The sequence below is a fragment of the Pseudoliparis swirei genome, chromosome 3 (genome assembly GCF_029220125.1).
Source record: "Pseudoliparis swirei isolate HS2019 ecotype Mariana Trench chromosome 3, NWPU_hadal_v1, whole genome shotgun sequence".
NCBI lineage: Eukaryota > Metazoa > Chordata > Actinopteri > Perciformes > Liparidae > Pseudoliparis > Pseudoliparis swirei.
The window spans coordinates 3,376,597-3,398,639 of NC_079390.1; the positions used below are offsets into that span (position 1 = coordinate 3,376,597).

A 22,043-nucleotide genomic window follows, 5' to 3' on the forward strand; every position below is an offset into this window, starting at 1 on the left:
AAACTGGATTTAATGACATTAAATTCACATGAATAAACCTCTTCTGGTCCGTTTTTAAATAGCACGCCGTTGTTTTAACGATATTCTTATGTGACTCATCCGTCACAGCTTGCATGATTCTGATGGCATCCATTCATCAATGGAGTCTAAAAGATGAAGATAATATAGACGCGCAAAAAAAACACACGAGACGCCAGAGAGCACGAGTCAGTCGAGATGTTTCTTCTGGAGTTATATTTCATATCCGTCTTTATGCGGAGCCGATCGACTGCTCGGCAGCTGCTGCCAGCGACTGAGTCTTTCCTAGAGGGAAATCAGCCTCTCTTTTTTTTTTAGCATGTAGCCACAGGACAGATGTTGCGAGATGAAGACCAGCGGGGAGATCTGTCACACGTCTGCGTGCGGGGGTCATAATTAAAATCACACCTGTCGTCAAGGCACAAGTTACTTGAGTTGTAACTGCCGAGAGAAAGCTTCATGGAATCACACATGTAGATTAATCCTCTTCTACAAAAAAAAAGTAGAACAAAAACAGCAAAAGTAAAAGATAAAACTGTCGCGTCATCGTTCCCCTCATTACTTTTCCAAAGCACATATTAAAACATGCAAGGTGTCATTTTAATGAATCAAAAGGTCTTCCTTCCTTCCTGATAGTTACTTCTATTCAGTTCTTTGTGACCTTCAAAAGAGGGAAGCTAAGGTATTATTATATGGACATTATATCCTAAAACACGTGTTTATTGAGGGTGTTTAATACAAATATCACCCCCCTTGATGTTTTTCAAACTCTCATTTTGAATTGAATTTGCAGTTTTAAACGTGTGTACCTGAGCCTGCCATCCTTGGACTCTCGCTGCGTGCAAAGCCAGCTGAAAAGATTTATTTCCCAGCATCTGCCAAGTCCTCGCCCCCCGACAGATTGCTTACTCCGACACCTTATTACGTCTCAGAGGACGAGAACCGAAGAGTTCAGAGGCGGCCGAGTTTCCCTTTGTTGGTTTCTCTAACTAAGCTTCATAAAATCGCATCGTCCTGGTATTGCAGAAAGACACGTTGTCATATATTTATGTTGGTTTATGATTCTTTTCAGCATTTCTGCTTTTTATTTGATAGTGATATCGCTTGAAAATAAACACCAATGGCAAAAAGAGAGAGAGAGAGGGGTGAAGCAGGAGGCTACACTGGTCAAAAAAAGTTGACAATATGATTTGTATATGCTTCGGGGGTTTGGAGCTTTAAGATGAAGTGGCTTGGAACAAAATAAACGTCTTGTAATCTTCCTGTGTTATCTAGCCTTCCATTGAAAATGACAAGAATAGGAAATAAACCGCAGAGGAACGTCTTTAAACAAGCAAATCGTGTTCAAAATGGGTTCAAACTATTCCCTACCAAATTGCTCTTAAGTCATACTCAATGTGGGAGTCATAATACATGTGGGAGTCATAATAAATGTGGGAGTCATAATAAATGTGGGTGCCTTGTAATGAAAAGAGATCCTTCATTGTATTTAATAGATGCTCCATTTGATCATTAGAGCTCTCAGGATAAAACGTCAAATTAATCTACCTAGATAGATAGATAGGTAGGTAGGTAGGTAGGTAGGTAGGTAGGTAGATAGGTAGGTAGGTAGGTAGGTAGATAGGTAGGTAGGTAGGTAGATAGGTAGGTAGGTAGGTAGATAGGTAGGTAGATGGTGTGGTAGGGTAGGCATGGCAGTGGGGTAGGTGGCAGGCAGATAGATGGGTAGGTAGATGGGTAGGCATGGGTAGGTAGGTAGGCAGATAGATGGGTGGCAGGTAGATGGGTGGGTGGGTAGGATGGGTGGATGGGTGGGTAGGTGGATGGGTGGGTGGGTGTAGATGGGTGGATGGGTGGGTAGGTGGGTGGGTGACAGGCAGGTGGGTGGGTGGGTGGGTGGCAGGCAGTGGGTGGGTGGGTGGGTGGGTGGGTGGGTGGGTAGGTGGGGTGGGTGGGTAGGTGGGTGGGTGGTGGGTGACAGGTGGGTGGGTGGGTAGGCAGGGTAGGTAGGTAGATAGATAGGTAGTTAGGTAGGTAGGTAGATAGATAGGTAGGGAGATAGATAGATAGATAGATAGATAGGAAGGTAGGAAGGTAGATGTATAGGTAGTTAGATAGGTAGATAGATAGATAGATAGATAGCTGCAAATCCCATTTATTTGTCAGTGTTTATATTTATTCGCTAAAATAGCAACCAGATTAAACATTGATTATTTGCATAGATTGCTGTATTAAAATGGGCACGTGGTTAATTGAAACTATGAATTTGTGTATTTGTTCAAACCTGAGTGTCAAAGACCAACTACTGCACAAAAGAAACCAATAGTATTCAACATTAAGGTTTTTAAAAGAGTCAGAGACAAGAATAGTTTAATTTCATTGTGCAAAGTGTTGAACAAGTTGAAGAAACGACGTTATGCAGCAGAGCTTCAAACTTCAGAGGAAGAGTTGATGAGGTCTTTCAGGAAGCTGGTGACCTCATTGAATATAGTAAGTTGATTTTGTTGCTTTATTTTAGTCATTTCTGCTTTATTGGAGAGAAAAAGACATCCAGGAAAGGCAGGGGAGAGGATGCCGTGCGGCAGAGGGCCCTGGGCCGTACTTGAACCCCCGGCTGCAGCCTCAGTGGTCCCCGATGTGCTGCCGGGTTTATTTTCGGAGAGTCCTTTCAAAAGGCAGAGCTCCACCCGCCTTCTGTACGTACTCCACGGCATATGGATTCCTCATTTCCAAATGCATGATAGATAAGGTAGGAGACTGCGTGCTGTGGTTATTATAACCATAAAAGAAAAGAATATTCATCTTGTGATTGCAATCAGTTTGTTTTTTTCCCTAGATATTTGCAGATGGAACTCATTTCAGAGGAAAAATGTGCCTTTGATCAACCGGGAAATGTGAAACAGGTTAAAAAAAGGAATTAGAAAACAGCTCACACTTTCTGTGCGTAGAGCAATTTGAATTTGTTTGTTATTTTACAATCACAATCTGTAATTTTCATCCCGTGCTTGATGAAAAAAAATGTTGATCAGGTTGTTTTTTATAAAGCACTCACCAATTGTTTTTTATTCACTCGGTTCATTTAATGTTATGTTATGCCGAGTGTCATCAGATAAGATGAGATACATCTTATTGTTCCACAGGGACATTTGTCTTCTGCGTCACACAATACATGAACCCGTAGAACATAGGTCAGACAAACACACGCATAAATATTCACGACGACAATAGTTACGAATAATAAAACCAGGTGTGATGACGGATAATAAATGAAGAGGTGCTTCATCATATGAGAAGAGGAATACCCAACACCATCGATGCAACCTCCCACCTGCGTCGGAAGGAAATGCACCAGTAGTCACGTATCCAATAATAATAATAATAATATCAATAGTAATAATAATAAAAATAGTAATAATAATAATAATAGTAATAATAATAATATCAATAGTAATAATAATAAAAATAGTAATAATAATAATAATAGTAATAATAATAATATCAATAGTAATAATAATAAAAATAGTAATAATAATAATAATAATGATAATAATAATAATAATAATAATAATAGTAATAATAATAATAATAATAGTAATAATACAAATAGTAATAATAATAATAGTAATACTAGTAATAATAATAGTGATGATAATAATAGTAATAATAATAATAATAGTAATAATAGTAAATGTATTCTTTGCAGAGAAAGATAGTTGGCTGGTAACAAACTTAGACAGAACGATACTCTTGTCTTCGTAAAATAATCATGACCTATCCGCTCTATGTTCTTGTTAAAAATGCATCAGGTTTAATATAACCTTCCAAAGCGTTTACATTTTTATTTTATAATAAGAAGAAATGAGTCAAACTTATTGGGAGCAGAACAATGTCTTTTTTTCAAAAAACGTCACAAAGAAAATTTAAATCACAGCTCTTGAGCAAGCAAAAATGTAGGTTTGACAATCGGTAAGATAATACAGCAACATAACACTGTCAAGGACCTGACCCCATTCCACAGATACACAAAGATACACTCGGATGTAATTACATTGTTGTGATAAACAAAAGCTAATAGTCTGAACAACAACCATACAAAATGATGACGAGACTCCACGATGTTACCCAACAGACTTATTTTCTTTCAAATAGTAAATCACACATTAGTGAGTGACATTAAACAAAAGACAAATCAGCTTAAATAACTCTTCAGGAAACAACAATAAACAAAAACAAAATCAAGACAAAAATAAATTGTTATTATTCTTGTCCAAATAAAATAAACACTGTAAAAAGTTCTGTAAAAAAATGCCACGGGTGCTTTTGGGTCTTCTTTTTTATCTCATCAAAATGTAATCCTTATAATAATGTATCCTTTGAATAAATCAGTCTTTTTCAACCCAATATGAAAGAAGAGACTCGTAGCTGTGATGAGGATTAAGATCTTTCTCCAAAAGGAAAATGCTTTCATGCTTTCTCCGTCAGAGCCGATGTGAAAGCCACTCTGACTGCGTTGCTTTTCATGAAGACGTGCCTGACGAGCTTTACACCCAAACACACGGGCATTGAGAGCAAAGAGGTGACCGGGAAAGGGCCACGCTGTGGCTTAGTGGCTCTGGGCTGCAGCGGCGTTGCTTTACCGTCTGTTCTGTAATCATACAGGAAGACCAAGTCAGCAGAATCGAAGTTCTGGCCCCGGAGACGTAAATTGTTGTCTGGAGGACAATGGGCTGAATTTGACCTGAGACTGCAACTATACCGCGTAGTTCCCCAATGAATAGTCATCGGTTTGCTTCTCGGGAAGAGTGATTAAAGCATAAACACACTAATGGGCCGGCTACGAGTGAGCGAGGAGAGATTTATTACGGGCAATTAAAGGAGTATAAATATTACGTATGTATTAAAAAAAGGGTTCACGGTTTCTCAACATCCATCAATGTGACCGCTGATTCCCACGAGCGCGTAGTTACACTGACACTGTGAGCCACTGTGAGTGGGTAGACGTTTGTCACGAAGGGTCTTTAAGTTCTTTTCGACTTGGATTTGATCATCCGGCTGCACTTCACGTGCCATAACGTAGTCACGGCCTCCTCCCGGGGGTCGTAACGACGTTCTTGATCTCAAGTGATTGCAGAATGCAAGAAAAAGACGATCCAGAGAGCCATCAACCTGTTCCTGACCTTCAATACGACGGCTGTGTTTGGAGACGTATGAATTAAGTTGAAAGTTGATTTCTCAAGCGTCAAAATTATATTATTAAATGGCACCTTAAAGGTTCACGAGGACCGCTCGCACGTCTAGCGTTAACACCAGACTTTGTCGGAATAACACATTTCAAATTCAAAAGGTTTCTCGAAGTCTTTTACATATGATTAGGGGTGAGAGACAGGTTTTATGTGCCACAAGAGCAGTCACCATCAAGCCAAGAAAAGAAGTCCTCCTATAACCGCTTTAATTTCTCGTTTTTCAGTCAGAAATATAATATTAAAAGTATGAGAGAACGCAAAGGATCCCTGAAGCCATTGGTCCTACAGGTGCCCTCACCTCCTCACAGCAGGTTTGAATTGCAGGTTGGGAGTGAATTAAAATATCTCGGTGTGTCAATTGACTTGAACCTTTGCTTTTCAAGTCACATGTTAAAAATCTTTTGACGATTTCCGATTAATTTGAAATACAACAACTCGAATCACGAAGCTGACTTGTACTCAAAGTGCTGGATAGAAAAATCACTTCAATCGCTGCCCAATTAAACAATATATACAATCAGATTTTATGTTTGCATGAACTGATAAACAATACAAACGTGTCCGTGACTTTGCTGCAGAAAAAGAATCTCTATGTACCCAAGGGAAGGAAAACTGCCATGGTCAGCCGTTTAATTGTCTCCTCTCTTTTAGCTCTAGAGCTTCTCTTCCCTTCTATATATACACTACCGTTCAAAAGTTTGGGATCACCCAGACAATTTTGTGTCTTCCATGAAAAATCACACTTTTATTTATCAAATGAATATAAAATATAGTCAAGACATTGACAAGGTTAGAAATAATGATTAATATTTGAAATATTAATTTTGTTCTACAAACTTCAAGCTCAAAGGAAGGCCAGTTGTATAGCTTATATCACCAGCATAACTGTTTTCAGCTGTGCTAACATAATTGCACAAGGGTTTTCTAATCAGATATTAGTCTTCTAAGGCGATTAGCAAACACAATGTACCATTAGAACACTGGAGTGATCGTTGATGGAAATGGGCCTCTATACACCTCTGGAGATATTTCATTAGAAACCAGACGTTTCCACCTAGAATAGTCATTTACCACATTAACAATGTATAGTGTGTATTTTTGATTAATGTTATCTTTATTGAAAAAACAGTGCTTTTCTTTGAAAAATAAAGACATTTCTAAGTGACCCCAAACTTTTGAACGGTAGTGTATATATATATATACAGATATATACATATATTTATATATATATAAATATAGATATAGATATATACATATATCTATATATAAATAATTATATGTATAAATAAATATATGTAAATATATATATATATTTATATACATATATATACAGGACTGTCTCAGAAAATTAGAATATTGTGATAAAGTTCTTTATTTTCTGTAATGCAATTAAAAAACAAAAATGTCATGCATTCTGGATTCATTACAAATCAACTGAAATATTGCAAGCCTTTTATTCTTTTAATATTGCTGATTATGGCTTACAGCTTAAGAAAACTCTAAAATCCTATCTCATAAAATTTTTATATTTCCTCAGACCAAGTTAAAAAAAAGATTTATAACAGCTGAGTGTTTGTCAAGGCTCAGGAAACCCTTGCAGGTGTTTCGAGTTAATTAGACAATTCAAGTGATTTGTTTAATACCCTACTAGTATACTTTTTCATGATATTCTAATATTTAGAGATAGGATATTTGAGTTTTCTTAAGCTGTAAGCCATAATCAGCAATATTAAAAGAATAAAAGGCTTGCAATATTTCAGTTGATTTGTAATGAATCCAGAATGCATGACATTTTTGTTTTTTTAATTGCATTACAGAAAATAAAGAACTTCATCACAATATTCTAATTTTCTGAGACAGTCCTGTATATATATATATATATATATTTCCGTCTCAGATGTTCACAGTTCAGCTCCACACCCTCCTCGCGCTCTGTTTCAGCTACTCCCACCTCGTTAGTCTAACTCCCGTCACCTGTTCACTCACCTGCCTCTAATCACTAATCAAGTCCGTATTTAGGCTCCTCCCTCCTCCTGTTGCCGACGCCGCCTGTTCCTGTTTAACTCTCTAGCCCGACTCCCGGTGAACCTACACTGGCCTTCTGTGTGACCTTTGACCCTAGCTGCTGTCTCCAGGAGCTTTTATATAAAAGGTGAAAGATCCCTGGAATCGTGTGATTGCATTCGGGTCCAGATACGAACCGTTACACATACGGTTGTTACACAAATACATTGAACAAAACTTAAATACGTGGCGTGGAAGACGGTTCTAAAAATAAGGAATCCAAAATGTAACTGTGGGAGATATTTATGTCCGTGGGGCTAAAATACTGTGTCCATCGTGTGCCATGCGGAACCAGCCCTGAGCAGGATTACATTTCAATAAAACACTGTACCAGCCAATTCCACCTCTCTGGCTGAAGGAGAGGTTTAAATAAAAACCTGCAGTTATTACCCATCTGAACGAGCCTGAAGGTCACTTATTATTAGCATTGTGTAACAGTAATGCGACTTTAACGATATGCATTTGAGATACTCCATGACCACAATGAATTACAACGTGACTCGCTTTGTCCACCTTTACTGTTATACCTCACACTGAATTGATAAGCCTCTTGTAGGATTTGTATGTATTTTATATTTTCACCATAGTTACAAAGGCTTCCGCAGTCCAACGGCAGCAGAGTTCTCGTGCAACACGGTGTTCTTCTGTGTACTCCTGCGGATCCATTTGCTGTTTCCTCACAATGTCTCCACACATTAGTTCTTTGACCTTGTGTTGTGCATTCAGAGAGGCCTGCGAGGCAGCGGACGCACGAAGGCTAGAGACCCCACACAGTTTGTTTCCAATGTTTCTTATTAGTGCCACCTGAAAAAGGATGGTTTGGAGAAGCATCTTTGATCTGTGAGGGAGGTTGGCGGGAGGCCGACGGGGAGTCGGATCGACCAAAAGGGAAGCAGAAGGATTCTGTCGGGACGGATTCACATCAGGAAAACCTGAGTCGCCTGCTGAGGATAGAGCGATGCTGAACCCTAAACATGCTGTCCGTGTCACAAGAGATCGGCTTCATGTCGCCGAAACAAGGTTTCAGGCTCCACGGCCCTGGGAGGAGACGGAAACTTGACATTCGGCAGTTTAATACGATGTGAAATCTTCCTTCCGTTTGTTTTTTCTCTACCCGCAGGACCAAGGAAAAATTGGCGTCATCTTCAACGTGGGGACGGACGACATCACCATCAATGAGCCCGCTGTCATGGTAAATGACGGCAAGTACCACGTAGTGCGCTTCACACGCAGCGGTGGCAATGCCACTCTCCAGGTGGACAGCCATGCGGTCATTGAGCGGTATCCTCCAGGTAATGCACCCGTGGGACACACTGTGTGGTTGTGTGAGATGTACTGAGAGGGCATGGCGCATTTGTATTAGCGAGAAAGGATTGCATGTCTGCCGATGAAACATGAATACTCAAATGAGCACTTGTAAAATCTACTGTTTGCCAAATATATACCCATTTACCCATCACTCTATAAGCTATATATGAAGTTTCCACACACATTGATGGACGGGTTGTCGTGCATATATTAATAAATGTGTCTCTAGCTGCCTTGTTATGTATATCTAGCAATGAAGGAATGTCATCAGCCTTTTTCTCCTTTTTGGGCAAACAGCTGATTAAAAAAAAGAGCCTAATGTTGCCTTTCCATGAGTATGTTAAGGATATGCTCACAGTATGCGGCTCTTTACAATATCTGTAATACTTATGTGGTTCAAGGACTATATAAGTCTAAAGACTTCGGGTGTCTTGAGAAGCGCTATATAAAACAAATGATTATTATTATTATTATAAAGTTATATTCATCTATTTGTTGTTGATTCTCCAACGACGGGTCCAGGTTTAAAGAGACAGTTTTATATATATAAATATAATAATAATAATAATTTAGACTTCTGTAGCGCTTTTCTAGGCACACAAAGACGCTTAAATATGTTCCTATCAATTCAGCTGATAAATTCTTGTTGACATTCATAAATCTCCATGCATCTGTACACTTTCTATATGTTTGTTTCATAGCATCTGATTTGATGGATTTGGCTGCATTCATACTGTATTCTTCAAGGACTCAGCTCTATAATGACCAAGTCATATTAGTGTTATATATATTCAGTGTTGCGTTATGTTTGGTGTGCAGGTAACTGTTAGATGCTATTAATCAAAATACCACGCATAGACATAAATAAATTCATAAAAAAGAGGCTAAAAGTGTTATCTTGGTGTATATTTCAGGTGTCGCCATGTCCGATACGCAACATGTGAAATAATCAATTCCATATTTGGAAATGATATTGACGCATTTTATTCTGGTCTACAGCCGTTGGAAAATTATAATACATTATAATATGCATGGGATGTAATATGCATACTATGAAGACTAGAGGCTCAAAGGCAAACATACAAAATGAAGACGACGCACACACAGGTTGTCCAAAAAGTTCAACGCTCATCCACCATCGTGCATTCATAACTTCTAGGCAGATAGACCAACTAAAACTTTTTTTTAAAAACCTGCATTATGTTGTTGGCGACCGCCTGTGCTTCATCCTGCTCTGAACCAATCAACCAATTAACCTTATTTAGAGCCGGTGCAGCAGCTGGCATAGCGGGAGTCAACCAAGTCCCCTCTCGGCCTCCAGCTGGCGCTCAAAACACGTCACAGTTGTACATCAATCCAAACAAATGTGTCGCGGTGCTGGCCGTGTGTGTGTCGTCTACTGACTCTCCCACTCAATCAGAGGTTAATTAAACATTTCTGATGGTAAATCACTGACGCGCATCATATCTGCAATCATAAACTGGGAGGCGTGTCGCATGTGTGACAAAAGTAAGCTCTCAAGTCTCAATAAATGTTTGCATTATTGAAAACCTTCACTATATGAAATATTAATTGCTATAAAAGCATAGCACTTTATCTCAATTCTTTTTTCATCTGCGTTCATAAGATGTGGGCGAGTCAGATAACCAGTATATTTGTTTATTCCTTCTGGAACAAGGCACAATAATAATAATAATCAGACAATATATATTCAAATACAATAAAATACATACCATCACAATATATATATATATACATATATATGTATATATATATATGTATATATATATACATATATATATATATGTATATATATATATATATTATGTGTGTCAACAAGAATTTACCAGTAAAGTCCGACCTGTGTGGCTGATGACAACCTCTGCTAGATCAGTAAAAGACGACATGAAAAGTATTTATGAAAATAATATTAACTTGGCAATTCATACTGGTTAAGTGTGTATCAGACTGTATAATTCCTCTAGTTTAATTACCCGTCAGTGTGTGCATGTGTTAAATGGAGAGAGCCAAAGTCGACAGTCTGGATTCCACAATGAAGTTTTGCATAAAACAAAATGCATCAAACGATCTTTCCAAAGACTGAAATGAGGTATTGAATGTGTATCCACTACTGGAGTAATCGTCTGGAAATCATCCAAGAAGACTCCCTACTTTTATTTTATTCAATAACTTTTATGAGTTTGCTCTCATTGGAACTGCAGTAAAAATATATTTTATATCGCGCAGTATATTTTAAAAAACATTGTGGAAAAATAAGTGGTGGAAAGACTTTGGCTTCCTCTAATGATCCTCTCTAAGGATAATATCTGTTCCTGCTTTGTCTAAATGAATAACTGTCTCCTGTCTTTGTTGAATTCTCTTAATGCTTTCTTGTGTTTACCTGAATTAACCTCTTTTTTTTTACAGTACATAAAATGAGTTAATTTTGACTGTAACTGATATATGCTTTAAAAAATAGCTAAATAACTCTAACTAGTGTAGCACATTATAAATAGCCTAAACATGACTCTAATTAGTAATAACTGTTACTCATAACTAGATAACACGAAGTGAAGCACAAGTTTCTTTTTAACTCACATCCGGGTTAAATGGATAACTTGTTTAAACCTGCTAAGCCGTTTTAATGTTTCTAACCATGTGATCTTTCAGCTTGCAGACTTTAACCTTTAATCTGTCTCTCCAAATTCTTTGAAGGACACTATGATAATGAGCGACTGGCTATTGCCAGACAAAGAATCCCATACAGACTCGGTCGGGTAGTTGACGAGTGGCTACTCGATAAAGGTAAAAATTAATTGATTAATTAATTAACCCTTGAAATAACCACTAAATAACCTTTCCCCTTGAGGAGGTGCAGTGCCAGAAGACAAGGTTGACAAGGATCGAGTCACCCAGGCGTGTACATCCGTTTCAATTTGACTTTCTATTGGCTGCGATGAGCACAACATGGCGTTAAGGGGAAATAGTGGTCAAAGCGAAGGGGTTTATCATACTTGCCTTGTTATTCTTTGTCATCTTTGTGGGAAAAGCTGCACCTTAACAAAGATTTTAAACCAATAACTAAAAAACACATAACCCCTGTCTAACCCTTTATCGTCCCTCTTAACCAATGTGTTGTAATTACATCCTGTGGGTAATTATTCTGCATAAAAATATCATTTAAATGCTGTGCAACATTATATATATATATATATATATATATATATATATATAGGATGAGTCTCCTTATTCCTAAACTGAGTATTTTAAAACACAACTCCAAAGACTGAATTATACGTATTTCCCTTTCTTGTTCCCTGCAATCTTATATTGCCTTTTTTTTGCTCTCCAATTTATTTATTTTTTGCTGCAACAAAACACCCCTACCTATTAAAGTAGATCACTGTTTGCAGCCAATAACTTTGCTAATAAGTATTCTCCGGAGATCGGCCCCATTAGCGCAGCCCTCTGATGTAACACTGCTTATCAGTGATGCTTTCAGAGATAACGTCGCCCCGTTCAGGGGGTGATACAATTGAACAAGGGGGGGGGCACCCTACAGGTGATGAAGTCAGTGGAGGGAGGGGTGATTAGCTTTTATTGTCATTAAGCATAGAATAGTATAGCAAGGCGGCCATTTTGATAATTTGCCCCCCGTCTCTTCAACAAGCAGCCGTAAGATTGTTTTCGTACCTCCACCTGCACCGTCTGTTCTCGGAGTTAAGAGACGAATACAAATCCTGGAAAAACATCTGCTGTTTTTCCACTACTGATGAATGAAGAAACATTCGCCGGCCGGTCTCTGTTTTGTCTTAAATTAATGTCTTTATCTAAGTACCGGTGCCACGAAACGACTCCCTACGAGCTAGTTAAACCCAAGCTGCCGTGAGAGGCGTCTTCTTAGCTAACGTGTCTTTCTTAAGAAAACCCCCAAACCAGTCTGATTCATTCTTCTCTTCTTTACACCTGGACTGTCTGAACCTTTCTTTCATGTCAAAGGTTGCAATGCCCCTTTAGAGTTATTCTACAATGTATACACAAATGTATATTTTCAGTAATTTTCCAGCGCATGTAGTTTGCGAACTCGTCATAATGGATCTAAATGACTGTCCTATATCCAAACACTTAAATAGACCCCTAAATATAGAACCCTCCTCTGATGGTTGTAGCCTGCATGTGTAAATATTAAATCCATAAACCTGCTGCTAAAGAACCTTCCCCTTTTAAAGTTGACATCTAACTTGAGTTTTAAATAAATTCCGAAGTATCTAAACCCACCTGGCTCAAATGACGTCCTTGTGGAAGCTCTCCCGTATAACTTCTGTATGTCTGCTCCACCGTTCTTTCCCTTTTTTCCCCCCTCTTTCTTTCTCTTTGACTGATTTTTTTCTTTAGGGAGACAGTTGACCATCTTTAACAGCCAGGCGGCCGTTAAAATCGGCGGTCACGATAAAGACCGGCCCTTCCAGGGTCAGATCTCGGGGCTCTACTACAACGGTCTCCAGGTGCTCAAACTGGCCGCCGAAAACGACCCGAGCGTCCAGGTGGAGGGGAACCTGCGTCTGGTCGGCGACTCGCTCTCGGTGTTGACCACCGACTCGACCTCCGCCACGCCGCTGGCGGTGTCCGACATGTCCACCACGATCATGGAGACCACCACCACCATGGCCACCACCACCACCCGGAGGCAGCGGTCGCCCAGCTTGAGGGAGAGCATCTCAAAGGTCAGAGGGGAGTATCTGAAGGGAACTGGGGGATAACTTATGGATAGTTTCAGGTTAATTGGTTCATAAGTTCGATAATTCAATTAAATTCAGTTTATTTTATATAGCCCAATATCACAAATTTCAAATTTGACTCAGTGGGCTATACAATCTGTACACATACAACATCCCTGTTCCAGATAAGGTTGTTGTCACCACTTTTCAAGATCGTAAAAGTGATTTTAATATATATATAAATAAGGCAATTAATACACTATAGCAACACATTAAGTAGTTTTGTAGAGATAGGTGCTTTGTGTTAATGCACATATTTTAATATACATTTTTAAGAACTTACATTGATGTCCTGTTTTTCTTTAGTATTGCAAATTTTACTTTGGAAAAAGGATCCTTAATTGCTTCTTCAAAATTGTGTGTTAAATGTTGATGGAATGATTGTGTGCATGTTTAGTCTGACATATCTGGTCTTGCATAATGTGTTATATATTTCAAAGTGTGCTAGATAATAATAACATTCATGCTTCTATTGTATTTTATCAGCTATGCAAATATGGCTTTTTATTGAATGCATTTCAATTTTTCCCGCCTCCATGAACATGAACCACCATTTCAAATGACTTGCTGTAATCACAATATTGCAAACCTGACAAATTTAAAGGATTTCTGCAGTTTGTATTTGGAATCCTGAGGTTTCAGAGAAAAATCTCCTTGCCTCTCCTATAAAAAAATACAGATTGCATTTTTCATTACATTATCTTTTGTCCAGTTTCTGGCCTTCTCTGTATTTTGAATATATCCAACTAATTTATTTGTGAAACATCTATTTCCTGCACCTTAAAATGCACTTTAGACATATTTACTGATTTAGTATACACAAATTTGTTGTTGCAAAATGTATATATATTACATTTTTCAAAGGCCAAACTATGAATTAAATGAAAACACGCACAACATTTTTTCTACTGAGAATAATATCTGTTTCCATCAGCAGTATGTTGTTGGTAAATAAATAAAGTCCACCACAGGGGTGAAAGACAAAGAGCAGCTGCGTGTGAGCACATTCTGGATTTGTAGTCTTACTCGTGTTGCTCCAAGCAGAAACACACAAAGTGGTGGATAGAGTGCAGCATATTGCAGCATATTGTCCCTCAAATGGGACAGTCAGCCAGCAAGAAAGCACACATCTAGAGGAGGGGAATAGTGTTGACTCTGTGTGTTTGTGTTAAAAACGACACCATTTCTTCTTTTCAGCCGCAGAACTCGGATGATATTCTGGTGGCGTCGGCCGAGTGTCCGAGTGACGACGAGGACCTTGAAGAGTGTGAACCGGGAACAGGTGGGTCAGACATGGCGGGGAAAAAACAGATGGGGAGTCAACGCTTTTCATCCACCCAGATTGTATTTTAAAATGTTCATTTCTGTTTCGTGTATGATGTCATTTATTCATCAGTTTTGTCAAACAGCCGCCGTCATTTCGAGAATTTGTAACGCACTCAACTAGATCAGGGAAGGTATCTGTCAATCAGAACCATTTATTACCAAATATGTTGGACATACATGTTGACTTGTCTTGGACAATAATGTTAATATTAATAATAATAATGCATTTAATTTATTTCGCGCTTTTCAAGGTACACAAAGACCCTTTACATCACAGAATTAAAACATCCTAAAATCAAATAAAAATAACTAAAATTACCATAAAAAACAATGAATAAAAGCAATAAGAACATAGAGCACACAATCACACATTAAAAGCAGTTCTGAACAGACTGGTTTTTATTTGTGATTTAAAAATGGAAAGGAGACAGGAGTTCAGTCTCGGATGAGTTTCGGGAGGAATAAGACAAATAATAAGACAATAAGACAAATAATAAGACAATAAGACAAATAATGAGACAATAAGACAAATAATAAGACAATAAGACAAATAATAAGACAATATGACAAATAATGAGACAATAAGACAAATAATAAGACAATAAGACAATAAGACAAATAATGAGACAATAAGACAAATAATAAGACATTATTTATGAGACAATAAGACAAATAATAAGACAAATAATGAGACAATAAGACAAATAAACACAGTGCAAGAGAGTGTCCGGAGTGTCTGCAGGATACACAGCTGCTGTGTTTGAATAAATACCGACTCTAGACGGCGAGTGTATCCGGTGCGTTTTCTCGACTCTGCACGTCTCTCACAACCGATAACGCTGTAATTTCCATCTGCAGCGGCTTCCTTCACTCTGCTTCACGCTTCACGGTGACTGTCCTGAGCTTCTGTTATACTCTCAGCATCCGGTCGCTCCGGACTCGAGCTGATGGGCGAGAAAAAGTTTAGATTTTCTTTTCTTTTCTTTTTGTTACTCCGTGCCTGTTTCTCCTTTTTCGGCAAACCCACATTCTCCCGAAAGTGGCGGGTGCAATGCATCGAACGCTTCCCTCTGCTCCGCGGTGCCGTCGTTTCTCTCCTGCCCGTCGAGAGCGGATGTGAGATGTGCTCAGACAGGCGTGTGCTACCCGACGCCCGTGACCCGACTCACACCCTCGCAGAAATCTAAAGCTTATGAGCACGTGCGCAGGATTTCTGTCAAAGTCAGAGTCAGAGAAAGAGTAAATAAAAATGTGTTATCCTATAAAAGGTGTTTTTCAGAAGGTGTGAATCACTGCGACCACGAGAGGTCCTCGAGCTGCAGCAGAACGACACATGTTAAGCTCATTATCAGTGGACAGACACACAGATATGCACACACACACACACACACACACACACATGCTGGAATACATGATCTCTTGCTGCGATAACTAGCATCAGTTCCTCCTGTACATCAGCTTTCAAGGCATGTCCGTAACATCTCTGTGAAGTGTGCTGCAGTCATTAGGGGGACTCAGCCGACGGCGGACGAGGCCGGTGACAGGAACAAGCTGTCGAACTTAGGAAGGAGTCTTTCTGTTATGCGGGCCTCAATTATTAACATGACCTTATCACAAGTGTTTGTTGTTGACTGGCCCGCGAAGTGTGACTCAAATAATGATGCAAGAGAACCAAGCAGCCATAAAGAAATACAGAAATAACACAGACTGAGATATTCATGCACAACCAGAAGACATTATTACCTCTGAGTCAGATCAAAGTCAAATGTATTGAGGATACAGGAAAAATACATCATTATATATACTGTATACATATATATATATATATATAAATATATATATATATATACTGTATACATATATATATTGTTTTATTTATATATAAATAAATAGATATATACATACAGTATATAGATATATACATACAGTATATATATATATACATATTTATATATATAAATACATATGTATATATGTATAAATATATATATATAAATATATATATACAGTATATATATATACATATATATTTATATATATGTATATATAGAGAGAAAGAGAGAGAAGTTTATCAGGGGTTTATCTGGTGAGAAATCTACCTCCAAATAGTTATTGATAAACAGAACACACTCTTTTCTTCTAATGAGCCTCAATATTAAACGTTTTCACTTCCCCTCCCCTGTCCACAGATGCGTTTGGCAAATTAAATCATCGTGTGCTCTGTTTATAACATGCTCTTCATTCAGCGGCCGCCTTTCAATGGGCCGCCGTGTGTGTGTGTGTGAGCTCTTCTAATGTTCTCGCTCTATTGTATTATTCTTCCACAATATTGGACACTCTGACTCTGCACATTGACTCCGTATATGAATTGAGAACTGGTTGAAGTCAGCGGAATATGTGTGATCACTATGAATACTATCACTGATGATGACACACTCTAGTGTGTTTAATTCATAATGATTAGATTGTGTCTCTTTAACATTATAATGTTAACGCTCCCCGACCTCTTCTGCTTCCTCTTCCAGGAGGTGAACTAGTGTTGCCTATTATAACAGTGGATTCCCTCGAGCCCCCGTCCATCGCCACCCGTTACCCCGTCATCCCTCCTCCCCCGACCCTCCTCTCCCCACTCGACACCACCAAAGAGTCCCTGATGCTCCCCCCCCACCCTTCCTGCCCCCCGGACCAGGAGGACTGCAGTGACCCTGTGGAGGTCTCGGCCTTCGGCTCCGGGGAGATGACGGAATCGGACGACGAGGACTTTTACAGTAACAAATCCCCGATGGTCACCGACAGGACGGTCCTTCCTCCGCCTCCCACCGCCGGTGAGGGTGGAGCCCAGAAACCCCGCCCCCTCCCTCCTTATGTTCCCACCACCAACCCCGACCAGCTCCACATCCCCGCGGGCAAAATGAACACCCGCGACCAGGTGCTCCTGCCCCCTCCTCCTCCGTCCTCCCGGAACACGCCGGGACTAACGTACCCCCCCAATTTTCCCCATGTGCCCACAGCCGACCCCGCGGCCTCCGACGACAAGAGCCAACCGGGCGCCGTGGAGGTGATCAGGGAGTCCAGCAGCACCACGGGCATGGTGGTGGGCATCGTGGCTGCTGCGGCTCTCTGCATCCTCATCCTCCTCTACGCCATGTACAAGTACCGCAACCGGGACGAGGGCTCCTACCAGACGGACCAGAGCCACGGCTTTGCCAGCGACTCCGCCGCCGCGGAGGGCAACGGGGCGGCGGTCAAAGACAAAGGCGCGCCGACGGCCTCCGCGGCGAAGGCGGTCACGAAGGGGAAGAAGAATAAAGACAAGGAATATTACGTCTGAGGAGGGAGAGAGAGAGGGGAGTGGACTGAGACGAGAGGGCGAGAGAGGACGTTTTTTTTCGTTCCGCTACCCCGATTTTGTTTGAGGGGTTGACGGTCAGAGGAATTTAAAATTTCACAACAACAACAACAACAACAACAACTGCACAAAAGCAATGCTCGCGGCCCCCAATTTGCATTGTTTCCTCAAAAATAAATGAAGGTCGCCGAGCTCCTCTTGGTGGAAGATTCCTCATTAAGATCCGACTCATCGTCCGCCTGCATTCACACCCGATCTTTGTCAGCGCATCACTCGTCTCCAGTGAGGCCTCCCCGCGTCAGCTTTGTATATAGCGTAGTGCAGTGAACGAGTGCTGAGAAGCATCCGGAGACAGATTCGCCTAAATGTTTTCTTTGTACTTCTTCGTGATGCTCGATCTCGCACAACGTGCCCCCCCCCCCCCCCCCACCCCGGTGAGCAGAACAGGCCGGTTATAGAATCGTTCTGCTAGACGAGCAGAGGGCACCCCGCAGTGAGTCTGACTACACTCGCAAATGAAAAGCTCTTTATATTTGGATGAGACATCATCTCCGCGGCCTCCGTGTGAGGCGATGTCGTTTAAAAAAAAAAACTCCCCAGTCACTCTTCCTCTGTCCACAAGAGACGGGATCGCGTTGCCCGCGCAGCATCATAGATGAAGCATGATACCCCTCAACGCACTCCGGGGCCGGTGGACCTCGCAGTGCGACGGAGCAGAGACATTATTCATGTGAGATATCACATGTCGGGTTTTTCCCCACCCCCCCTGCCAGTATTTCAAAAGTCGGGATAATTGTGAAGTTAGTCGATGCCAGTGACGGTATTTCTCTGAGAAACATTGCTTGTAAATGTACATATAGAGGTTTAGCGGATTGAGAAGAAAAAAACAGTGGAACAGGGGGGAAGAAAATTAACGTGCAACCCCCTCCCCCACCTCACAGATAACCGAACTTCACAGGATTTTTTTTGGGGGGGGGCGGGACCCTCATTTCGAGGGTTAACTTTCACGGAGCGACCCGGTTGGCTGGATGTCACTCCCGATCTCCTTTCTCAAAAAACTGTCGGTGGGATAATTCAAAAAGCACACGGAAAAAAAACGTGAACATATCTTTGAGACGTAGATATATTCCTTGTAAAGCAGCCAAACATGTATTGTTTAGTTTCTTTTTCTATATGAGTTACTAAAAGACTATCCTATGAGATGAATAATTGAAGGTTTGTGTGAATCGTGTTGATATTTCTCTGATATTTGATGTATCTTGTTACCACTCCTCTTGACACGTTACATTTTTAGATTGACTTTACTTAAATCCAGACAAAAAGCACATTTTTCCTCCTCGGCTAATAGCCGCAAATACTTTTTTTTGTTTTTTGCATTATTTATGGGTCGGGTTATGCAGAGAAAACACAAGGATGGGAGAAAAAAACGAATGTTTTTTTTCTTGCATTGTGCATTTTTTTATGTGCTGAATCTGTGACTCAATGGATCTGATAATATAAAGCCATTTTCTCTGTTGAGTTAAGTCTACATTTACTTATTCATGCGCTGTGATTCATTATTTTTGATGAAAGTGCCATTCGACACGAGCTGCTCGGCGTTCAGAAAATACTCCATTCCTCACTCATTGCTATTGTATAGTGTTCATGTGAAATGGATCTTAATATATGTACAGAACGTGGATGAAGATGAAAATACACTTGATTATATCCTTTGTACACACCTGTGTTGTGTGTTGCTTTTTTTTTAGATTCACAAAGAAAAATGCACTTTGTTTGCCCTTTATTATTAAACACAGAAAACACAAAAATGAATTATAAGGACGAGGGAACTCAAAGAGAACTGACCTGAATCAGGATTGCAGGTGCAGTTATGGTATAAATAATAAGGGTATATATATGTAAATATATATATATATGTAAATATATATATGTAAATATATGTATATATACACTACCGTTCAAAAGTTTGGGGTCACCCAGACAATTTCGTGTCTGCCATGAAAAATCACACTTTTATTTATCAAATTAATAGAAAATATAGTCAAGACATTGACAAGGTTAGAAATAATGATTAATATTTGAAGTATTAATTTTGTTCTACAAACTTCAAGCTCAAAGGAAGGCCAGTTGTATAGCTTATATCACCAGCATAACTGTTTTCAGCTGTGCTAGGATAATTGCACAAGGGTTTTCTAATCAGACATTAGTCTTCTAAGGCGATTAGCAAACACAATGTACCATTAGAACACTGGAGTGATAGTTGATGGAAATGGGCCTCTATACACCTCTGGAGATATTTAATTAGAAACCAGACATTTCCACCTTGAATATTAATTTACCACATTAACAATGTATAGAGTGTATTTTTGATTAATGTTATCTTTATTGAAAAAACAGTGCTTTTCTTTGAAAAATAAAGACATTTCTAAGTGACCCCAAACTTTTGAACGGTAGTGTATATGTATGTATATATGTCTTTATATATGTATATATATACAGGACTGTCTCAGAAAATTAGAATATTGTGATGAAGTTCTTTATTTTCTGTAATGCAATTAAAAAAACAAAAATGTCATGCATTCTGGATTCATTACAAATCAACTGAAATATTGCAAGCCTTTTATTCTGATTTATTGCTGACTCAAATATCCTATCTCTAAATATTAGAATATCATGAAAAAGTATACTAGTAGGGTATTAAACAAATCACTTGAATTGTCTAATTAACACGATACACCTGCAAGGGTTTCCTGAGCCTTGACAAACACTCAGCTGTTATAAATCTTTTTTAACTTGGTCTGAGGAAATATTAAAATTTTATGAGATAGGATTTTAGAGTTTTCTTAAGCTGTAAGCCATAATCAGCAATATTAAAAGAATAAAGGCTTTGTAATGAATCAGATATGCATGACATTTTTTTCAGTACAAACAAAAAACAAAATAAAATACTGAGACAGAGGACTGTCTCAGAAAATTAGAATATTGTGATGAAGTTCTTTATTTTCTGTAATGCAATTAAAAAACAAAATGTCATGCATTCTGGATTCATTACAAATCAACTGAAATATTGCAAGCCTTTTATTCTTTTAATATTGCTGATTATGGCTTACAGCTTAAGAAAACTCTAAAATCCTATCTCATAAAATTTTAATATTTCCTCAGACCAAGTAAAAAAAAGATTTATAACAGCTGAGTGTTTGTCAAGTCTCAGGAAACCCTTGCAGGTGTTTCGAGTTAATTAGACAATTCAAGTGATTTGTTTAATACCCTACTAGTATACTTTTTCATGATATTCTAATATTTAGAGATAGGATATTTGAGTTTTCTTAAGCTGTAAGCCATAATCAGCAATATTAAAAGAATAAAAGGCTTGCAATATTTCAGTTGATTTGTAATGAATCCAGAATGAAATAAAGAACTTCATCACAATATTCTAATTTTCTGAGACAGTCCTGTATATGTGTGTATATATATGTGTATATATATGTTTAATATATATATATACAGCCACCATTTTCCAAAAAGTAATGTGATTTACGTATCTGTCTTTGGGAGTTGTAAATCTATTAGGATAAAATAAACACAATGAATTATACATGACGCAATTTTCAAGGGGTCACACTTTGCTAACAAGACAAGTTAACGTGTTTGACATGAAGAAAATACATTTTACAGGACATTGCAGCTCACAATGTGTTTTATAAATGTGTCTTACGCTTCAGTTTCATCATCTACTCTCTCTCCCTCTCTCTCCCTCTCTCATTCTCTTTCGGGCGCTGTGTAGTTCTGGTGTGTTAGCGATGCCTGAATGAATATCCAGTATTTATTATTAAATGAAATGTTTAATTGCTGCACTTATACCTGCTGCTCTCTATCTCCATTCTCCATTTTGAGAAAGATTAGATTTGGAACACGTGAAGCTTGAAATACCCCGAAAACTTCAACCATTTGAATCCC

The 22,043-nt window shown here is 39.0% G+C and overlaps 1 protein-coding gene across 1 annotated transcript in view; it reads left to right on the forward strand.

The window, feature by feature from the left end:
• LOC130188323 (neurexin-2-like) overlaps positions 1 to 19,804 on the forward strand; it is a 137,167-nt gene extending 117,363 nt beyond the window's left edge. The window contains exons 17-21 of the mRNA XM_056406624.1: positions 8,446 to 8,617; positions 11,349 to 11,438; positions 13,029 to 13,357; positions 14,609 to 14,693; positions 17,263 to 19,804. Coding sequence (XP_056262599.1) covers positions 8,446 to 8,617; positions 11,349 to 11,438; positions 13,029 to 13,357; positions 14,609 to 14,693; positions 17,263 to 18,068 — 1,482 coding nt within the window. The 3' untranslated portion in view covers positions 18,069 to 19,804. The remainder of the gene's footprint in view (positions 1 to 8,445; positions 8,618 to 11,348; positions 11,439 to 13,028; positions 13,358 to 14,608; positions 14,694 to 17,262) is intronic.
• Positions 19,805 to 22,043: the final 2,239 nt, after the last annotated feature.